We start from the raw sequence: 24,095 nt of genomic DNA, 5'->3' as shown, positions 1-24,095 counted from the left end.
AGAGAGAGAGAGAGAGAGAGAGAGAGAGAGAGAGAGAGAGAGAGAGACTGGCTGTCCTAGAATTAGATATGTAGACTAAGCTAACCTTGAATTTGGTACAATCCTCCTCTCTCTCCATTCCAAGGTCTGGAATGCAGATATGTGCTACCATGCCTGGCTTACTTCAGTTTTTAAATTGTTTGTTAACATAGAATTTCAGTGTATGGCTTTAACTGGCCTGGAACTCACTATATAGATCAAGCTATCCTCAAATTCATAGAGACATGATTGCCTCTGCCTCTCAAGTGTTGGGATTAAAGGTATGTGCCACATTGTCTGGCTCAAATAGTTCTTAAATACACAAACAACAAATTCTTTTGGCAGAAATAAAAAATGTTACCATTAAAAAGAGGTAGAATGATGAAACTTATTTCCCCCTTTTCCAAGACCTTTGTTTCCTAATCTCTGTCCCTAGAGACAACTAATGTTGATAATGTTTTGAGTATCTTTTCCCTAATATTCTTTGTTTATGCACATATAGAATTAATATAACCAGCCAGGTGTGGTGAGATACTACTTTAATCCTAGCACTCAGTAGGCAGAGACAGGTAAATCTCTGTGAGTTCCAGGCTAGCATGGTCTACAAAGTTCCAGTACAGTCAAGGCTACACAGAGAATCTCTATCTTGAAAAACAAATCAAAATTAATATAACCAGGCATTAATATTCAAATGTAGGTATAAATGTTTAATCCATTAAATATATGTGATATTATATATGCAAAATAGCTACACATTTATCTGAGAATAGGAATAAAGAAATGGTGTATACAACAACATGAAGAAACTCTGAAAGCATTATTTCAAATGAAAGAAGCTAAACACCAAAGGCTGCATATGTTCCATTAATATGAAATATTTAGATTAGATAATTTGTAGGAACAGAAAGTAGATTAGTGAGTGTCAGGAACTGGGAGTTGGAAGAAAAAGTATGAATTTTCATTTTAAGATGACAGAAACTTTTTGGAAATAAAAGCCCTTGCCAGGTTCATACAAGGCTATGGGCTCATATTTTTCAATACTGAAAAATATATTATTTTAAAGTTCTAGAACTAAATCATGGTGAGGGTTGTATAACATTTTAATAGATCAAAACAATATCTAAGTTACTTTCCTATTTCTATGACAAAACCACAACTAAGGCAATTTATAAGAAAAAAACATTTAGGGGATTGGAGAGATGGCTCAGTGGTTAAGAGCACTGACTGCTCTTCCAGAGGTTCTGAGTTCAATTCCTAGCAACCACATGGTAGCTCACAACCATCTATAATGGAATCTGATCTCTTCTTCTGGTGTGTATGAAGACAGACAGATTGTGTACTCATATACATAAAAAATAAATAAATCTTTAAAAAAGTAAAAGCATTTAATCTGAGGATTCTGGTTCCAGAGTGATAGGCTCTGAGACTGTCATGGCAGGGAGCATAGCATCTGGTAGGCAGGCATGGTGCTGAGAGACAGTAGCTGAATTTCCTCAATCCAGAAGAACTAGGCAGAGAGAATGTCTCTTTAAATCTCAAAGCTCACCCGGAGTGACACATATCCTCCAATCAAGGCATACACCCTAGTCTCCCCCAAACAAGTAATCCCTATATATGAGCCTATGGGGGGTCATTCTCAAACCACCACAACCACCAAATCACATACATTGACATAATTGAAATGTTCAATTTTTATATTACTTTTATTACAGACACACACACACATATATATATCTTGTTTTTTACAAGTAATGCATTCTATACTGTGCTTAACCTTGATCATTAATATAATTTTCTTCATTTATACAGTCAACATTGTCAAACATCTCTATAATTATTCCTTGAATCAATGTTACATATTTTATATACTTGAACACAGTAACCATGTTTCTTTTAACTCTGAATCTAATAATGTAATTATCTAAATACTCTGCAAGTCTGTTGCCATTGTTTTATTTCATGCAGCTCATACCCTCATAGGCCTGGTTATGTTGACACTGAGCTCTGGACATTTTATATGAAAAACAATAAAAAATATTTTTAGGTCTATTTTCTCTGAGAGAATTTAAATTTGCAGTTGGCAGGTGGCCAGAAGAACTAGCCACCTAGCATGATCTCAAATCATTTTCAAAAATTAGATAATTCAAAGCTCAGCTTCTGTTCTTGCAAAGCCAATCTAAAACTTCTAGTTCACTTGTATTTCTGGGGCATCTCTTCTAGTACCCTAATCTGAGAGTGAGGATTTGGGATGATGTCAGAGAAAAGAGTGATGTAGGGAATGCCAACGTCCAGTCTTTCCAGAGGAATATTGAAAAATATCAAACAAAATTTATCTTACTTAAATTTTCTTTCCCTTTTCTTTCTTTCTTGCTTTTGTCTTCTGGTATCTAAGGAAATTTCTGTTAAAACATTAACTGAAAACAAGCTTTAGGAACAGATGTTTCAAAACTATTCACAACCTGACTTATCAGACATCTATAAAACACTTCACCCAGCAAAAGAATACTATACATTTTCCTTAAGTACACATGAAACATTCTCTAGGAGAGACTAGATGCTAGGCCAAAAAATACGCCTCAGAATATTTTAAAAGATTGAAACCAAGCAGAGTAACCTCTCTGATAAGAATGGAAAGAAACTAGAAATCAGTAGCAAACATGGGAAATTTATAAACATGTGAAAATTATACAACCCTTACCAATGGAGAAAAAGACAAATTAGAAAAAATTGGGGCATGAACGAAAATGAAGGCACAATATACCAAAACTTATGGGCTACAGCAAAAGCATGTTCAACACGGAATATATAGCTACATTTTTTAAAAAAGGACTTTTAAATCATTAACACAAGAATGCTTTAATGTGGGCTGGAGGGATGACTCATAAGTCGAGAACATAAGTTGTTCTTGCAGATGACCCAGGTTTGGTTCCCAGTACCTAGATGATGGCTCACAATCATTCACAACTCCAGTTTCTGTGACTCCAATGCCCTTTTGCCCTTTTCTGATCTCCTTAGGTGTAATGCACATATAAATTATATAAATAATAAAGAAAAGAACACTTTAATGCACTCAGTAAAGAACAAACTGAACTCAAAGTTAGCAGTTGGGAGGAAATAAGGACTATGGTAGAGATAAATGAGATTTAAAGAAACAAAACAGATAATCAATAAAAATTGGTTCTTTAAAACAATCAACAAATTAAAAATAAAAAAAACACTTTTAGATATATTAACTGTGGCAAGCAAAGAAGAGGGAGAGAGAGGAAGGAAGGAAGGGAGGGAGGGAGGGAGGAAGAGAGAAAACTATATATAGATATAGATATGGATATGGATATGGATATAGAGATAGAGATAGAGATGGAGATGGAGATGGAGATGGATATAGATATGGATATAGGTATAGATATAGATAGATATAGATATAGATATAGATATAGATATAGATATGGATATGGATATAGATATAGAGACAAACAAAATCAGAATAAAAGTTAGAAACTACTATCAAACATTCAAGACATTTCAAAAGAATATAAAAATCAATGAACAACTGTATACTAATACATTAGATAAGTTTGATGAAATGAGCACATTTCTAAAACCACATTGTCTTAGTTTGGGATTTTATTGCTGCGAGGAGATATCATGACCATGGTAACTCTTATAAGGACAACATTTAATTGAAACTGGCTTACAATTTCAGAGGTTCAGTCCATTATCATCATGGCAGGAAGCATGGCAAAATGCAGGCAGACTCAGTGGTGGAGAAGGAGCTGAGAGTTCTACATCTGGATCCATAGGCAGCAGGAAGTGACTACTACACCAGGCCTGGCTTCTGCATCTGAGATCCCAAAGCCCACCCCCTATTGACACACCTCCTCCAACAAAGCAACACCCATTCCATCAAGACCACACTTCTAATAGTGCTACCTATGGACCTATGAAGGCCATTCTTATTCAAATCACCACACACACAAATTACCAAAATTATTCAAGAAGGAGAAATCTGAATGGTCCTAGAGCAAATACAGAGATTGGATCAGTAATCAAAAGACTCCTAATAAAGAAAATTCAAAATCTTGGGCTGAAGAGATGTTTTAGCAGTTAAAAGCACTTACTGCTTTTGCAGAGAGTCTATGGTGGTTCCCAGCACCTACTTATGAGATGGTCTCTCATAATTCCAAGGAGATCCCACACCCTTTTATGACTTCCATGACATACCTACAAAGTATGTACATGAAACACACAAGATATGAGGGTTAACACTCATACACATAAAATAAAAATAAATAAACCTTGGAAGAGGAATGGGAATACATCCAAGTGATTTCACTGATAAAATACACTGAGCATTTAAAGAAGCATAACCAATCTTCTTCAAATTCTTCATAAACATATTGGAAATACTCCATGAAATCACAATAGTCTTATAGCAAAGCTAAAATAAAAGATATGAAAAGAAATTTTAAACCAACATATCTATGAATATATATCTTAAAGTCTTCAATAAAATGTCAGAACATGAAAAACAACAGCATTTTAAGAAAACTACACCCCAAGACCAAATGGAATTAATTTCAATAATACAAGAGTGAGTGAAAATGGAAAATTAATCCATGTGTTATAAGACATTAACAGAAGGAAAGAAAATATACGTGCATGTACACACACACACACACACACACACACACACACACACACACACTACAGTTGATATAGGAAAATCATTTCACCAAATTCAACCTATTTTATGTTAAAACTACTCAAAAAACCCAACTCAGAATAAAAATAAACTTCCTCTATGTGAGAAAGGAAAAAATCCACAGCTAACATGAAACTCAAAGGCAAACATTCAACACTTTTTTTCTAAAACTTGGAACAAAATAACTGTGTCCACTCTTGCTCCATGTCAACTCTAAATAGTTCATAGTAAAAGCCAAAATTATAAAATTCTTGGAAAAAAAGCACAGGGAGATAGATCCTCATGGTCATGAATTTGTCAATGGATTATAAAAGCACATGTAACAAAAAAATATAGAGATTAAACTGGCCTTCAGCAAAATCTGAAACTCTTGTGTATCAAAGTATATTATCAAGAAAGTGATCATTTTGCATATATAATCCAGCAATGTTATACAGACTTAGCAGGTTATATTTAGGAATATATATGTATAGATACATGGAACAGCAGTTAATGAAAAAGGTGAAGAACTTGAAGGAGAGTGAGGAGGGTTTGGAAGAAGGAAAGGGAAGGCAGAAAGTTGTAATTAAATTATAATCTCAAAAAATAAAAAGTACAAAGTGAAAAGACAAACTAAAGCAAGAGGAAATATTTTCAAGTCAGATATGTGATGAGGGACTTATATCTAGAAAGAACACTTACAACTCAATAATAAAGAGATAATTGACTTTAAAGTCAACAAAGGTTCTGCGTATGTATTTCTCCAAAGAAGGTATACAAATGGCTAATAGATGAAAAGACACTAAATATTATTAATTAGAGAAATGTCAGACAAAACCAAAAATAGACACAATGTCACACACATTAGGAGAGTAATAACCATAATAAATTAATGAATATCAAAGAGTGGTATAAGTAGAACCCTTATGAATAACTGGTAGAAATGTTCGACCACTTGTAGAAGAACTTCAGCAGTTACTCAAAAAATAAGACATAAAGTTAACTATATGACTCCCGAATTCCTCTCCTAGCCACATACATACCCAAGTGAATGAGGACATGTCCATAAAAAAAAATGTATGTGAATTTGCATAGCAGCATTTATCCATAGCAGCCAAAATGTATCAAAATTCCACATATTTATGTTGATAAATCAGTAAGCAAATGTGTGGTATATAATGAAACATTATGCAACCATAAAAAATGTTGTATCAATAACATGCTTTAACATAGATAAATATTAGAAACACTATGTTTAGTGAAAGAAGCCAAATACAACAAGCCAATATAATATAGCTTCCTATGTTATGTTGATTTGCCTACTCTAGCTATGAAATATCTAGAGTAGGCAAATCAACAGAGACTGAAAATAGAACAGTAGCTGCTTAGGGTAAAGGAAGGAATACTACTATATGGGGATGATGAAAACGTTCTACAATTAGTGCTAACAATTGTACAATCTTCTGACTACATTAAAACCACTGACACACATATTTTTAAATGGTAGAATTACAATTTGTAAACTAGTCTCAGAAAAATGAAAAGGGAGATGCTATAGGCTTACAAATCAAAAGGAAGTTACTGTGTACCCAAGGAGACATCTATTTACTAGGTTAAACAAAGCGAGCACTGTCACACAATGTGACACAATTCCCATGGAAATACATGCTATAGTCTTTTCATTCATTCATTTGCTAGTTATGAGCAAGCATGAGAGCAGCTTCTGCTTGAGGTTACCTGCTGTTGCTTGAAGGCCTGAAGAAGTACAACAATGTCAGTAAATGTGGGAGGAAACTGCAGCCGAGGACCATTATAGGAGTCAGGCACATCTATCAACCCCAAATAGTCCTCTCTATCCTTGCTTTCCCTCCTGGTGTTGTCAAAAAGTCGACTTACTAATGCTGAAAGGGAAAGACAAAAAGGTATAAGATGAAGAATCAGCGTTCTAATGCTTAACAATGCCCTATTGAATTTCTATCTCGTGTAAGACACGGTGCTGTTATGAATGCCAACAGGCAAGTAACTAGCATCCCTTCCTGGAACTGTGCTTTGTCAAAGCAGTGAATCCGTAATCAATGCAGAGGAGATCAAGAAGCACATGACTGGTCAGCCGAGGTATTTTGATATTTCTCATTTGAAACACTACTTCTTTTGTCCACTCTTACTTATCAGACTCTTACAAGCAAGGCTAAAAGCATGAACAATGCACTGTATTTGGTTCAAACAGCTGCTGCTATTCATGGTCTACATATAATTAAACTGCAGCATTCAATATTTCCTTTGTTAAATTCTTCAATACTTTAGAGGATTTTACTTAGCTTTAATTGATTTGTTTTTCTCTTTATGTACAATGTTTCTTATGTGATTTCCACTCCCCCCAACTTCTTAGGAACAAAGCAGATAAAATGTAAATGGCCAGCCATAGGCAGAAATAACCAAAGGCCTGCCCCCCACTCTGATATTTCTGTATAGTAACAGACTTCCTGCATTGGCTATTTAGAAAGGCAATTTAGTAGGGCTGAGACACACAGTCACTTTTTGCCAAGTTGCCCATGAAACAGCCCCTAGACAGAAATCTAGACAACTCAGGCAGAGAAAGATGAAAGAGGATGGGGCATACTAGTTGCAAAGTAGCCTGCCTCAATATTCTATCCTAACTTCTATCCATCCTTCTTGGAATGTGATTTTTAGCAATTTTCTCTTGAGAAAGATGGGCTAGGATAACTTATACTACTCTGAACAATGTGCTCTGAGGGCTTCCTACCAGCTCCAAGTCAGGTCTCAAGAGGCCTTAGATGATTCCATGCTCTCTGTTTTGGAACATAGCCATTTCTACTCAGCCCAGACTGTCCTACTGAAAGACTAATTACATGGAGCAGAGCAGATCAACCTAGGTAAGGCTGTCCTTGATCAGCTAATAGCTGGCAGACCTGTAGACACACAAGTGAACTCCAGCCAAGATTTAAAAGTCTGTGAAATCAACTATGCCAATATTAGAAATGTTTGGCTAATCTGTAGACTTGATAGTGAAAAGAAAACACTTGAATACTATGAAACTGAGATATTGTGGCTACCTTTCAGTATTATTACAGTAAGAAATAAGTGACCAAGAGGACAATTAAGTACTCCTCAACTCATCAACACTTATTTGTTATTTAAGATATCATAAGTTCTATGAAAAGCTCTTTTCTGAATATTTAAAGTTGGTCATCTGTAGAAGATACGGTGATAGTGGATGTAGACAGAATGCATGTTTTCCATGATCAATTATGATAAGCAATACAGTCAAGAAGTAAATTTGTAAATTTTTTTAAACTAAGAATAACATTTAATAATTACATCAAAATCTATCCTAAATTTTGGTGTATAGGATACATTTTGCTGATAGTCGATAATGCTTTATAAAAAAATGGAACTGAAATATAATGAAATCTATATTCACTGATGTTAGCAGACACCATTTTTCCCTTTCATTTTAGTCTGATACTTAAGAACAATTCAATTATTCAATTTATGTTAGAAACCAGAAGTCCATGACATCCTGCTAAGCTTGATTTCAGATTCATCATGTAGGTAGTGATGCCTAAATGCTCTACTTAACTATCCTAATGATCATGCCATCCATTTCTATTGGGAATTATCCTCCTGCATACGAAAGCTGAAATATCAGGCAACTCTTGGGAAAAATAAATAAGTGATACCCCCCACTCACAGAAACTCCACAAGAATCCCCAGCAGTTTTTCTGTGTCAGCTAATAGAGTCAGAAGCTTTTGTTATAGACTGTAAGAAAGTTATCATGAAGCACATATGATCAAAAGTAAGAGATCTTGTTTTTTAGGTGAGGTATGTATTTAGGGCATGATCATAGTGTTCATGGAAAAGGCTGTAGAGCCTTTGAAATGCACCTGACTTTAAAAAACAAATGCAAGCAGAAAAGAGAAAGAAGTTGAATGTATAGGTTTTTATATACCAATTCATATGGAGACCCACACATACATGCAGCCCCCTTTCAAGTTTTCAGAAGCTTGGCAAGTTGCTTTCTGTTGCCTATACCTTAGGTATAATCCTCTCTTTAGGCTCTGTAACACAGTAAAACATGGCTGAAGACATCTCTAATTTAAAACACAATCCCTGAATCACATATCCACATATACTGACATGTCTATATTTACTGTTCTCACTGTTTATCCTACCCCTAGACAACTTTTTCTTCTTCATCTTTTTGCTTTGGATAATTTATCTTCATTCTTCAAAATTCAGCAGGATTCCAAGTTTGAGTTCCAGATTCTATCTTTTCAATAACGAAACAACGACAACAACGATGAAGATAATGATGATGACTTCTTGAATGTTGACTATGTACCAGGCAGTGTTATAAGCAGGTGAGGATTGCTATTTTCCCGTTTTTTAGGTGAAAATGGGGCACAGTTTGTAGAGAAATGGAATCCTGCCCCTAAACTGTGTGTGCATGTGCGTTGTGGTATGATACATATATATTCAAGTATACAGGTGCATGTGGAGATGAGAGGTCAACATTAGGTGTCTTCCTTATTTGCTTTCTATGCCAGTGTTTGAACAGGGTCTCTGACTGAACTTAGAGGTCACTGATTTCCCAAGGCTGGCTAGCTAAAAGCCTCATGGATTCTCCTGTCTTTGCCTCTTCAGCACTGGAACCACAAGTGTACACCACTGTGCCCAGATATTTCTGTGAATGCTGGGGATCCAAACTCAGGTCCTCATGCTTATATGACAAGGACATTACTAAATGAGTCATTGACCTAGTGCCCAAACTCTTTTTGTCTTAATACATTTACTTACTTTACATTCTAATTGCAGTTTTCCCTCTCCTCTCCTCCCAGTCACTCTCCCCATCTCTCCTCCCCCCAACTCCCAGTCATTTCCTCTTCCATTTCTCTTCAGAAAAGGGCAGGCCTCCCATGAATGTCAACCAAATGTGGCATGCCAAGTTGCAGTAAGACTAGGTTCCTCCTCTCTTATTAATGCTAGACTACGTAATTCATTAGGAGGAAAGTAGACGCCAAACTCATAGCCATTGTGATTTTTACTCTCAATAAAAATATATCCATGTTATTTATATACCCTTAACTGATATATTGGGGAAACACAACTCTGTGAGACATGAAAGAAAAAATTACCTCAACAATGAAAACTGTTTATTTGTGTGCTAACCAAAAATCAATTTTCAAAGATCATGAAAAATGCTAAGTGTTTTAAATTAAGAAAAGATTCTATTTTCCTGGCCAGTGCTTTTGCCCATGTTGCCATTTCTCTCCTTTCTGTTAGCTAATAACAAATTCTGTCAATGCCAGTGATTAAAATCTGAGTCTAATTATGTAAAGAATAAAGTAAAATATTCTTTTAAAATCAATAAGCTTAGTACAGCCCTTCCTTCCATAGATTTAATGACCCTTATTTTTAAAATGTTTAGTGATAAATTAATGGAACTATTTCTCTAAGCCAATTCTTCAATAAAACTGCACAATATGAAATATTTGAGATTATTTTAATTTTGATTTATGTGCATGAATTTCTGCCTGCATGTATATATTACACCATATACATGCCTGGTGCACACAAAGGCAAGAGAAGCTCGTTGGATTCCCAAGCACTGAAGTTACAGATGGTTGTGAGCTGCCACGCGGAGATTAGGAAATAAACCTAGGTCCTCTGCAAGAATAGCAAAGTACTCTTAACTGTTAAGCCATCTCTCCAGCCTCTGGTAGGAAATATTAATCTATATTAAATCATTATCCTTCTATGAAGCTTTTATCAACATAAAAATTAGTAATAGAGATTCTCTTCTAATAACTACTGTATATTATGTATGAAAACTAAGCTTCAACTTTTCTAATGCATATACTGTTCTTGTGGCATATAACTAATAAACAAGAATTCCATAAATGCAAGCAATGTATGAAGATTTGTGCAACATTTATTTGGAGTTAATCCTTAGTTGTTTGCTGTATAACTTTGTGAACGTGGATTTAAACTAATTATACTAAAATATTAATACAACCAAATGATACCTCTACAAGTTGTATAAGAAAATAACTTAAACAGTTGCCTTCACCCATGCTGCAACTTCTCTACTGGCTGATAACAAGTAAATTCCGTTACTGCCTATGATTCAAACTTAAGGAAAATATCTTGTCTTTCATCTTGATTGGGAAAAAAAGATATTTTCAGAAAAAATTGAAGTTCACATTTTTTTCCACAAAGATAGAATCTGCTTAATAATAACCACCCACATATTACTTTGAAAACAAGATTCACATAGTGCTGGACAAAGAAAAGCACCATATGATACTTAGAGTTATTTTATTTCCTAATTATAAATCTCAAAAGCATTAGTGCCCATATATTAAATTCAATGGATGCCAAGATGATATCTATTAAAATAAACATTTTTTTTATTTTAAAAAACATGGAATGGAAGGATAGTCCCTTGACATGACTATTTTAAGAAACTAAGTGATACTGGTTTCCATTAAGTCATCAACAAAAATGACTTACTGTTTTTGAACACACTTTTGCTTTCTCTAGCCAATGCCATAAGATATGAAACTGAAATAAGAATGGTATCTATTATACAAAATATATAATACTAAAAAATTAGTTGGTATGATTTAAAAATTAAACTCAAGAAAAACTCCAAAAATTGATAAGAGAATTAAATACAACACAAAGATTAATCTCACAAGCTTTAATCATAATTTCATCATTGATAGGATAAATAACCTTGGATGATTACTCTTAAACCTTCAGATTCTACACTCAAAAAAGGTAAATAATTAATACTAGTAATCCTATTAGTCATGAATTCTAGATAAAATTATGGAAATTATGGAAACATGGTATATGATAAAGTTTACTACAAAAACATCAGTAACAACACATAAACTACTAGTAATAGTCAGGAGAAGCACAAAATAAGATATGGTCAAACATTTAATGGAATGCTACAAATAAGTAATGGGAAGATAGCATGCTGGAAAATATTCTATTCACCATAGCAACAAAAATTAAAACACGCCAGCATCACATACACACACACACACACACACACACACACACACACATATATATATATATATACATATACATACAGGTATTCCTAAAGAGCATTTATGTAAACTGTGTGGTCTAAGGGGACATTTTGGCTGATGGAGAGGCAGAAGAAAAGTCTAAACAACAGTTTCATATGACTCAGCCTACTCCCACCAGTCTCTGTTTAAACCTATGGCAATTTTGCCTTTTTAAAATTAAAAAACTAGAGAAGAAACTGTTATAAATGTAGACTGGGAACTTGTATGTGGCCTCTACTCTCTATTAAGTCCTATGAGCCTGTTTTAGCTCTGCAAGTTGAAGAACAGGGACATAAGCTGGCATGGTTGAGTTTTGCATAGGATGTAGTGTGCTTGCCAGCACAAGTACTACTTAGGACCCCTTTCCCTTTTATAACCAAAATGTCTTGAGACACTTTTCATGTCAAAAATCAGTCACCATCCTGGCCTAATATCTGGGAATGTTTAACTAACTGATCTTAGCACTTCAGTTAAGCAGGCCTAGGCAGAAGTTATCTGGAATCCTCTCACCAAAGAAGGTGTGAGAAACCAACCTACAAAGTACATGCATAGTGGCATATGCCTGTCATTCCAGTGCTCAATATGCTGAGGTAGGGTAATTAAGAGTTCAAAGCCAGCTTGACCTACATAGAAAGTTCAAAGTCACCTTATCCTTACTGAAACTCTGCCTCAGGAAATGAAAAGGAGAAGGGAAAGGGTGAAGAGGATAGGAGAAGGAGGCAGAAAGATCGAGGAAGAGGAAGGGAGTAAAGAGGAGAATGCATATGTTCACCAAAAGACATACTACATAAATATGCACGGCAGCACAATTATACTGTCAAATTGGAAACAACCCAAGCACACATAAACAACCGAATGCATAAATTACAGTGCATTGTTAAAATGGAATGCTATTCCACGATAAGAATGACTAAATTACAATAACATGATCTCACAAGTACGATGTTGAGTAAAAGGAACCTAGATTCAAGGTCTATTATGTATGTTTCTACTTGTACAAATAAATTACAAACAAGAATAATTAATTAAGTTATGATATAGAAGTTCAAAAATATTTCCATAGTGTGCTGGGAGTTGGGTTCTAACTAGATGAAGCAGAAGGGAAGTTACTGTGGCTCCGATAATGATTGGGTGATACATACTTTTTTAACTTTTGAGAGAAGATCTCATGTAGCAAGGATGACCTTGAATTTCTAGTCCTCCTACATCCTCCTCAAAACCTTAGATTGTAAGCCTGTGTCGGCATGCTTGACTCCTGCAGTCTAGGGATGAGCGTCAGCCTAGCACTCTCAACTGACCTCCATCCCTAGCCATCATGTCTTAGTTCTCGTTCTCAGTACTTGTTTCCTTGGCATGTTGTCTTTGAGAAAATTTCAGTCATACATAATTTGTATATTTTCCTACAATGTGCACTATGTTTCAAGAAAAACTCTGTTCCCTTCTTTGAGAAGAAATGTTCTGTTATATTTTTAAATCATATGCAAAGTTTCTTTTTCAAAATGTAGATTTTAAAAAATGGAGCGTCTGAGTAAATATCTCTGAGCTGCAACCCAGCCATCTGTGGCTCTAAAATCCCATAAAAGTGACTCTGAAGGGAGTCTAGAATAACATATTAGCTCTTTAGTAGAGAGAGCCATGTTTCATTTCATCATTTCACCCCCCACACCAAAATATTTTTGATCAAGAACATGAAACACAAATGGCTGTCATCAAAATGGCAGAGTACCTACTTCCATTCAGTTCCTACTCACTAGGGTTGGGTATTCCAGCACTCAGAAAGTGTCTATGGATCTGTAAATGCTTTCATTAGTTTCACTTGTATATGTTTGGCTCAAACCATGCCAGGAAAACACCACTCTTCTTGCCACTTTGAAGAGTATTTCCAGGCCAGAAAGATGGCTTAGTGGGTAAAGTGCTTGCTGCTAAGCCAGATGACCTGAGTTCTAAGATCCTCATGGTAGAGAAAACCAAACACTGCAAATTGTCTTCTGACCCCCACACACATGGCATGTATGTATGTATGTATGTATGTATGTATGTATGTACGTATGTATGTATGTATGCATACTTTTAATTTTTGTGATGCTAGAGTGTTTTAATTTTTGTTGCTATGGTGAATAGAATATTTTCCAGCATGCCATCTTCCTATTACTTATTTGTAGCATTCCATTAAATGTTTATGACCATTTCTTATTTTGTGCTTCTACTGAATATTACTAGTAGTTTCCGTATTGTTACTGATGTTTTTGTAGTCAACTTTACCATGTACCATGTGTTTCAGTAATTTCCATAATTTCATCTAGTATTCATGACTAATAAACGGTAAGCCATTTCTCCAACCCCAATAGTAGTGTACGTCTTTTAATTAGTTTCTCTCTTCTCTTTCCTCTCTCTCTTCTCTCTCCCTCTCTCTCTCTCAACACACACACACACACACACACACATGGGAGGGCTGTTCCTAAATTTCTTGCATGTTATTAAATAAAAAAAAATGGTTAGCCCAAAGAGGCTTTTTGGTTTTGTTTTGTTTTACAGCTTTTAGATTTGGCATCTACTTTGGAAGTAACAGGGAGATTTTATTTAGCAAGAAAAATATATGACTTATGTATAATTATAATTTTAAACTCCTATACAGCCTGCTCTAATAAAAATGTTTATATAGATGATAGACAAATTGATATCTGCATTATAGAAAGTATCTTAGTCCAGTTTATGCTATTGTAGCAGAATGCCATAAACTGGATAATTAAAGCAAACAGAGTATATCAATGTTGATTTCTGATTCTTTTAAATTCTGGTTCAGAAAATAAACTGAGTCTTGTGTATCTTATGTATGGAACAGTTGTCACTTTTTAAAGGGAATTATAAGAACAATTACTATATGTTATAGATTTTTAAATATTCAGATATAAAGGAGAAATAAAATATAAACTACAAACTGTCTAAGGGTTCTAAAAGTTTGGGAAATCTAAGATCAAGGAGAAGTGTTGAGTGAAGACTTTATGCTGTAAGCCATCACATCACAGAGCAAAAGGAGAGGTGCAAGGAGAGGAATGGGTCCGATCCATAGGCATAAGGTCACCACTATTCAAATAAAGAATCCAATATGGAGAGTCTCTAACTTAAACAGCTCTTACAGGGCCCACTTTAACTTATTTCATGAACTCTGGGGAAAATATTTAAGAAAAAGCAAACATACAGACCAGAGGGGGGAAGAAAAATTACATTTCATCTAATATTTTCACCTTGACTCCACTGCATGAAATACTTAAAATACTTGAATTTTTGTAAGCATAGAAGTTCTATGGGTAAAGCATCCAATCTTCTTCCATAAGCTACTGTTATGTATCAACAGATTGTGGTTCAAGACAAAGTATTTAACAAATGAATGCTCAATATTATCATTTCTTTTTCATTAAATGCTGATTTAGCAAATCCCATTCAGTTAGGAAAAAAAAACAAGTTGAACTGAGTTCATTAGTTGTTTGTTGGGTGTCATGCAGACAAGAAAGGTAAGCATCTTTTAATTGCATAGTATCTCCCATTTTCATTTACATTTCTTTTTTTAATATTTTCTTTTTTCATATCAGGTTTATTCTTTTTTTATTGGATGTTTTTTATTTACATTTCAAATGTTATCCCCTTTCCTGGTCTCCCCCCAAAAACCATTTAAATTTCTTAATGAAGGCAATTCAATTACTAACAACTGCTTCTCAAAAGCCTATACTTGAGGAGTGAAATAAATGTTTAGCAGTTAAGAGTACATACTATCCTTGCAGAGGGCCTGAGTTCAGTTCCCAGTACTCATATTGGGCAACTCATAACCTTCTGCAACTCCAGCTCCAGGGACTCCAATGTCTCCCTTTTGACCTCTGTGGACTCTGTACATACCTGCACACCCCCACACATATATATAACTTAAAAGTAAGAATAAAGCCTTAAAAGGATAAACTTTCTTCCTACTTACCTGAATCTTCATCATTTGTCTTTGCATAGGTTTCCAACATGAAAGAAAAGAAGTTGGATAGCTGTACAAGATAAAATTATGCAAATCATTAATGAAGAGTAAGGAGATACCATAGCAAATAGCAGAGTTCTACTGAAGTCCCTTACTCTCCTGCTGTGTTCATCTTCCTGCTACAGCACATGCCAAGAGTCACAGATGGGCAGTACCACACAGAGATGCAAAGAAAATTATATATGAATTCTTCCCTGGGAAGCTTCCCGTCCACAACTGACTGAAGCAAGAGTGTAACCACACAGCTCTCCACCTCCTCGCCATGTATGGGACAAGCTATGACACATTTAAGCATTTCTCCTGGGATCAGGCTGAAGCTAGACTTGTTCAGAAAGAACACTTTTTCTCTGGTTTCTTTGCTGGTCCTGTCTTGCTTTCTTTACTTCCTTAAAGGTTATTCCAGAAAATAATCTGTCAATCTCAGTAAGTCACTGTCTTAACCAGACTCCATTTCAAGGAGTCCACTCTAAGGCAACTACAAAGTTTTGTTCATTATGCTCTCTCCCTTTTATCTATTTGGTGGCATAGTAAATACTGTTTAAAGTGATAGCCTACATGGGTTTGGAGAGATTGCTCAGTGGCTAAGAGTACTTGCTGGTTTAATTCCCAGCACACACATAGCAGTTTACAAAATATGTGTAACTCCAATCTCAGGGGATTCAATTCCTTCTTCTGTCTCCTATGGGCACTCAACACACATGATGAACAGACATACATGAAGGCAAAACACCTATACACAAAAATAAATAAATACTTCTTAAAGGGTTCTAATCAGAGCAAAGGGAACATTGAATGACTTGTAGCTTTTGTTGTGGTGGTTGGTGGTAGTAGTGGGTTTTGAGTTTTGTTTTTGTTTTGTTGGTTGGTTGGTTGGTTTGGTTTAGTTGATTTCTTTTGTTTTGTTGAGACAGGGTCTCATTGCGTAGCCTTGACTGTTGTGGAACTCACTGTATAGACCAGATTGGCCTCAAACTCACAGAGATCCTCCTGTTTCTGACTCCTGAGTACTTAGATTTAAGACATGTACCACCATGCCTGGACTAACCTATACTATTTTAATGGCTACCAAGAAGAGATTTGCCAACCTAACTTTTTTTTTAACTTGGTTTAATTATTTTTAAAAATCATAGTCTGACACTTAAATATGATTGTTAAAACTTTAAACAATATCAAAGGAAAATAAGAAGTCTCTCTTAATATCCCTGACCACTCATCAATGATACCCTTGTCCCTGCCAGTAGCTACTATACAGAGTTTATTATGTTTCTTTTTTCCAGAGTTTGATTGCATGCTTAATTTTCTTTTATATACTGAGGTAAACTCTAGGCAAGTTGGTTCTTTCATTACTAACTATATTGAAGAACTTTCTAAGATCATTTTATGGTTAAAGGTTCTCATTTTTATCAGTGAGTATTAAAGCTAGAGTTATGAATTTTGTGCTGTAAGCTTTATAAAGGACTTCCACATTCACAGATTTTCTTTTAGAACTTTCATCAGCTTGTTCCCAGGAAAATCTTTCTCTTTTAAGGCTTAAAAGTAGCCTGTCTGAAGGGGTTTGGAGATAGCTTAGTTGGCAAAGTGCTTGCCATGAGAACTTGACTTTGATCCTAGGAACATATATAAAAAGTCAGACAGGGCAGTTCTACATATATTCCCAGAATTCAAGAGGCAGAGACAAGAAGGTCCCCAGCAATCACTTCCTTAATAGCCTAACCTAACTGCAGAGTTTTAGATCTCAAGGAAACATCCTATCTCAGAAAAACAAAGATGAACAGCTCTTAAGGAATAATACCCATTCCACACACATGCACATGTATATGCGCACACTACTATACCCACTCACACAAGAACATATGCACAACTATTTTTTCTGGGTTAAGGATATGGCTCAGTGGTACAGTGTTTACCTAACATGCACAAGGCTCTGGGTTCAACCCTCCCACTTGCATTTTAAAAAGTTCCATTCATAAAGTAATGACTTCATTTACCATTAGGGAATATGCTCGAAAAATAGGAAAAGACTATTTTTATTAGTTAGACATCTGGCATTGCTCTAAAAATGCGAACTTCAAAGCTGGAAAAATCTTCCTCAATCACAATCTCTCAATAGCTAGTTACAAAACAATGTCATTATAGCCTCTGTGAAAGCATTTCATGAAGGTTCCTCTGCTTCAAACAGACCTATTTCAAAACAAGAAGAGAGGAAGAAGGAGGGGAAGAGAGAGGGTATGGAAGGAGAGAAGGAGGGAGGCAGGGAGGGAGAGAAAGAGGGAGAGAAAGAGAGAGAGGGAGAGGGAAAGAGAGAGAGAGAGAGAGAGAGAGAGAGAGAGAGAGAGAGAGCTGCTTCATTCCAAACAGACCTGCATTTGGCCTTGCTCGTCAGCATATTCAATAGACTGGAAGATGGCGAGGGCATAATGTTGTCTGGCCGTCAGTCGAGCTCTGTACCGTCGGTACCAATTTTGGATGACTAATGCGGCTCTCACCACTGCAGACCCACAGGATATGAAAGGCAGAGAAAAACAATTACATACAGCTTTGGGGGAAGCAGGTGCTTTAACAAGAAAACAATCAAACCATTTTTTTAGTCCTACAAAATTGGAAAATTATAAACAATAAGATTGACCTTTATGCTTTTTATAAAATGTTCTTCAGTCTCAAGCACTCGGAGAGCTCAAAGAACAATGATGTCATAGCCATTAAGGGTAGAAGTTTCAAAGTAAGATTGCCTGAACTTGGTGCTGCCTGTCAGTCACTAGGAAAAGGAGTGCAGACTTGCAGTGAATGTATACCATGGAGTATCTTGTCACCATTAGAAGCAATGAATTAAATAAGCCCTTGGAAATATGGATGTGCTGGCTGATTCAAATGTAGATACATATGCGAATAGGGAAACTTAATTGAAAAAAACTAATGCCTCCATAAGATTGGCCTCTGTAGGGTATTATCTTGATTAATGATTAATGTGAGAGGGCAAAGCCGATTGTGAGGAGTGTCACCTTGAGGAAAGTGGTCCTAGATGGTGTAAGAAAGCACACTGAATAAGCCAGGAGGAGTAAGCCATTAAGCAGTCCTACACCATGGCCTCTCCATCAGTTCCTGCCTCCAGGTTCAATCTGTTTCCCCAGGAGTTCTTCTTTTCACCAAGCACAGAGGCATTGTTCAACATGGTTCACAAGTACTTATAGAGTTCCTATAGTCCTCCAACACCATGAAGCTAAGAGAGATAGAAGTACCTACTTAAGCACACTTAGCCAGTAAGTGGAAGTGGACAGTGAAAACTGGAGCACAGACCTGACTCCAAGGCACAGGCTTTTTACCTCCAAAGAGATGTTGATCTATTGCTATTCCTCAGTTTCCCCATTTACACAATGATATAATGAAAGAAATCATCACTGGACTTCCATCTACTTAGTATTAACAATGTTAACCAATAGATAACCAAGCTGATTTCATTAATAATAGACTGGTCTACTTCAACACTTTCAGTGCCTACAAATATCACCATCTCCATGATACATGTAAAGAAACTGAATTCATAGCAGCAAATATGTTATTCAAAGTCACCTAGCATAGATAGCTCTGACTCCAAACCCTGAGTTCTGAACACTAGGGCCAGTTATTTCACCCCCTAGTCCATTTAGACCTTTCCTTCCTTTGAATAATAACCACTCTTTACTAAATATCTAGTATAGTTTGACAGTAACTGGATACTACAGATATCATCCTTTCTGCTCCTTCCCAATACAGGGAGGAATGGGAGCTAACATCCTTCTTCTGTCTCTGCTTAGACTCTTTGTATTTATTCACATGGTTGAAATTCTAACACACATGGAGGAGTTGCTGCTTTCTCTGGTGACTCACAACTAGGCAAAGCCTTGATAATAAATGACTCTTAAAAGATATTTTAACGTTTATATGTATGAGTATTTTGCAAACATGTATGTATGTATGTGCACCAGGTATATGCCTATGCCCACAGAGTCTCAGAAGAGGGGTGTTAGATCCATAAAACTGGAATTACGGGTGGTTGTGGGCCACCATGTTGGTGCTTGGAATCAAACCTGGGTCCTATGTGAAAACAACAGATATTCATTACTGCTGAGCCATCTCTCCAGTCCTATACATGACTTTTGAGTGCTCATGCCCAAATGAAATACCTATATCACCCCCTCCAAGGCTAAGGAAGCATCAGGGAATAAAGAGTAGAAATAAAGAGCTAGAGGATAGGAAAGAACATTGTGAACTACCATCTTTTGGACATGACTGGCTGTTACATCCATGAACTCACATCAGTGAGGATTACCTGCTCCTGAATGGGCGTCAACGTTCTTTCTACCATGAATGGAACAGGAGTCTATGAGGCCCCACCCCTCCATGAGGAGCTATAAGCAGTTAAGAATTGCTATGGGAGGTAGGAGTCATATTCCTCAGTGGTATAGCCACCAGTAAGATGGCCTCACTCAAGTGAACAGCCTTCAACCCATGCTCATACAAACAACCCTAATTAAATGTATGACACACAAAAGGATGGAAAAGTGGAAAAGGGACTTGTTGGGAAGAAGTTCAGTGTGGGAGGATATGAGAAAAAAACGGAGGGGAGAACATGATCAAAATACATTTTATATGAAAGGAATTATTAAAGAACTAAAAAGCTAAAACAAAAACAACAAAAAGGAAAGAATAAAAAATCCCAGTATATTTGAGGTAGGAGAAATGCACCTCAATTGCCTGTCATGCCTATCACGCACAAAGCCCTGTGATGAACCCCCAGTGCTGCAAAAATCCAGGTGTGGTGGTTGGTATGAATCTGTATTCCCAGCAGTTAAAACATAGAGGCAGAGCAGCAGAAGTTCAGTGGTCCTTGGCTACAAAGCAAGTTAAAGGGCTGCCTGATTGCATGACACCCTATCTTAACAAAGAAAGACGTCCGGCACAGTTAACATTTACTGTGAAGATTGCCTACAGAGAGACAGTATTCCTGTTCTATAATGTTTCTACAGAGAACAGTACCACATGTGATGAGGACAAAGACTATAAGGTGAGAGTATGGCACAATACTACATGCTACCTCACGATTTGTGGCTGATTCCAAACGCCACATTGGGTTCCATGCACAATGGTCATGCACCTAGGTTCTAGAATTAAGAGACCTGAATCTGGCTTTGCATTTCCTCATTGACAAGCAGGGTGACCCTAAGAAATATACCTCTGGATCTCAGTTGTGTTATTTGGCAAACTATGGCTAATGACAATTCATAAGAAGGATTAAATCAAATCAAATCAAATCAAATTATCTACTTAGGATGGCTGGCACAAAGCAAATGTTCCAATTTGTCTTGCTCACCAACTTCTTACCTGGATTTTTTAATTTCTTGCAGTATATTACAATGATAATTATCACCAGAGACAAGAATCTATTAAAAAACAAACAAATGGAAACAACTTGGCAATAAAAAATGGCAACAGAAAAGCCATCTGTGAGTCTTTTTGTGTTGTCCTTGATGCCTCCAAATTTGGATCCCTTCCCCTTACCTGGACTGCCTGGTTGGGCCACAGCAGGAGAGGATATGCCTAGTCCTGCTGGAACTAGATGTCCCAGAGTTGGGTGGTACCCAAGGGAGGCTACCCCCTTCTCTGAGAAGAGGAGGGGAAAGGGATTTTTAAGGGTGGGACTGAGAGCAGAGGAGGGAGGGGGCTGTGATCAGGATGCAAAGGGAATTTTTAAAAAGAATATTAACATGGGCAAAAAAAAGAATATAAAAGCCATGTGTGCTGGTTTTTTTTTTTTTTAAAAAAAAAAGGACAGGTAACTTACCTATGCTGTTGCTTCCTAAGGGATATATATGGCAGTAACTTTTTTTTCCTCCTGTGTGGAATTAATGTGATCGGAAAGAGACACCTTCTTACACATCAAAACAGCAAGACCAGAAGCAGCTCTTAAGCTTTCCAACAAGAAGAGAGCTAGAAAACACTGACCTTCACCTCCTTGGGATATATTGAAGCCAAAACCCCTCAGAAAGTCTATCACATTTGGTTTCTACCTTGTGCTACTTTGGAATTTTCTGATCCAGCAGCGGGCCATCAGCGGCATAGTATTACCCTGCAGTGTGTAGGTGGGCTCTCAGGTACAAGGTAGAATCTTCTAGACCTGCTATTGGTATGCCTTTGTCAGTTCCTTCCCTTCCTGGAGAGGTTTCTGAGGAAGTTGAATGCTCAAAAAGACAACAGTAGGGTATGGATCAAAACCCACTTTATTGGTCAACTGTGGCCCAAGTATTCAAAATACCAATGTAGAACTCTGTTAGGGATCTGAGTTGGAGGATACAGGAAGTTGGAAGCTTGAGATCTAAGCAGGTCCTATTATTTTTTTACTCCACTGAGATGAGCTCCCCAGCTCCCCCATCAAATGCCCTCTAATTAGAGTTGTATTTCCCCATAGTCTTTCCCTCCTCACCTACACTCAGTTCACCTGCAAAGTCTATTTCCCCTCCTCAGGAAGATCCATGTGCCCCACCTTGATCCCTTGTTGTCACTAAGCCTTTCTGTGTCTGTGGATTGTAGCATGATTATCCTTTACAGCTAATATCTACTTATAAATGACTACACACCATGTTTGTCTTTCTGGGTCTGGGCTACATTATTCATTAATTCATCTTTTTCTTAGTATACCAAAATAAAATACAGTAAGATAAAATAAGAACTATCACATCAAAGCTGGTCACGACAAACCAACAAAAGGAAAAGAGCCCAAGAGAAGGCACCAAAACCAGTGATCCATCCTTTCTATGTGAGTTTCTCTTTATGCTGACTGACAGATGGCTTAACTTGCTTGGGTTTTGTTTTTTAAACAGGAGCATCCTTGGCAGTTGGTTAAGCCAGGACTTTCACATCTGGAATTATAAGGTATTCAGACTCTGCTTTTGAAATTCTGCTGGCAGAGGCCTTCTGTGGAAGCACAGGGATGAGTGAAATGTTAATGTACCTTTAAGGAGCCTGGCAGTCAGTCAGGACGCCACAGAGCCCAAGTGAAATAGAGCTGATTAAAAGGAATTCAAGTGAACTGGAAAGAGAATGGATCCTCCAGTGGCAAAGGCTTTAATTGAGAAGGAAAATTATTCCCTCAACTGCTCAAAGCATGGTAAGAATAGAGTATGGCTTGCCGCTTGGTGGGAACCACAGGTGTCATTATTGTTACTTTGTTTACCTATATTTTATAGCTGCCACCTGTAAGACAATGGGGATATTGTAGCCCCACTCCCAACTTCACTTGAGAAACAGTATTAGACACAAGCTTTGCGGACATAAGATGGTCACAAAGCCTATTACTTGAACGATGCCACTGTTCCTATGTCAAATGCCATAGGCAGGAAGATGTCTGGAAGTTTAAGTACAGCATGAACTACACAGTTAGTTCTAGGCCACCCTGGGCTACAGACGGAGGCTCTCCTCTCTCTCTGTCTCTTTCTCTGTCTCTCTCTCTCTGTTTCCCTCTCTCTCTCTCTCTCTCTCTCTCTCTCACACACACACACACACACACACACACACACAAAGAAAGGAATGTTATTGCTGGCATGACAATATTAAAAGGTAAGACATTTGGGGTGTCCTTCTGCCCCTCATAAATTGATTGGTGCTATTATCTTAGGAGTGGGTTCCTGGGGAAAGGATGATTTAGCTCCATTCTCCTCTCTTTGTGCATGGGCTCTCTCATTACACCATGTTCTCAGTCATGTTATGAGGCAGCAAGAAGCCCCTTATCTAATATTAATACCTTCATATTAGACTTCCCTATCCCCAGCACTGTGAGAAATGCCTTTTGTTTATAAATCACGTAGTCCGCAGTATCCTGTTATAGCAGCAGCAAATGCACTACAACAGGATAATCAAAGCAGAGCGCTCATTACATTATTTAGACTTGCTCATCCACAAACTCTGGCTTCCCAGCAGAGCAAGGGATAGTCTTGAAAGGCATGTTTTTACATTTTTAGACTACACTTATTTGTTTGCTGCAGGTGGTAGTAGTGTGTGTCTGTGTGTACATGTACATGCTATAGTGCACATATGAGAGTCAGAGGACAACTTACAGGAGTCATTTCTCTCCTGTCAGCATTATGGGTACCACAGATCAAACTCAGATCGTCAAACTTGGCAGCAAGCCCTTTACACACAAAGCCATCTTGGAAGTCCCTGAAAGGCATTTTTGAAAGACTTTTTGAAGTGTGTGTGTGTGTGTGTGTGTGTGTGTGTGTGTGTGTGAGAGAGGGGGGG

General features: G+C 36.9%; 1 protein-coding gene across 1 annotated transcript in view; it reads right to left on the bottom strand.

Moving 5' to 3' along the window:
- The window catches only part of Ppef1 (protein phosphatase with EF-hand domain 1), an 87,917-nt gene that overhangs the window by 46,310 nt on the left and 17,512 nt on the right, over nucleotides 1–24,095 (bottom strand). Inside the window, exons 2-4 of the mRNA XM_028772712.1 lie at nucleotides 18,185–18,312; nucleotides 15,774–15,834; nucleotides 6,437–6,600 (exon numbers count right to left, since the gene is read on the bottom strand). Coding sequence (XP_028628545.1) covers nucleotides 6,437–6,600; nucleotides 15,774–15,834; nucleotides 18,185–18,312 — 353 coding nt within the window. The remainder of the gene's footprint in view (nucleotides 1–6,436; nucleotides 6,601–15,773; nucleotides 15,835–18,184; nucleotides 18,313–24,095) is intronic.

The sequence above is a fragment of the Grammomys surdaster genome, unplaced genomic scaffold (genome assembly GCF_004785775.1).
Source record: "Grammomys surdaster isolate TR1022 unplaced genomic scaffold, NIH_TR_1.0 217, whole genome shotgun sequence".
Lineage (NCBI taxonomy): Eukaryota > Metazoa > Chordata > Mammalia > Rodentia > Muridae > Grammomys > Grammomys surdaster.
The sequence above is the reverse complement of the archived record's forward strand: the minus strand, read 5'-3'. Positions and strand labels throughout refer to the sequence as shown.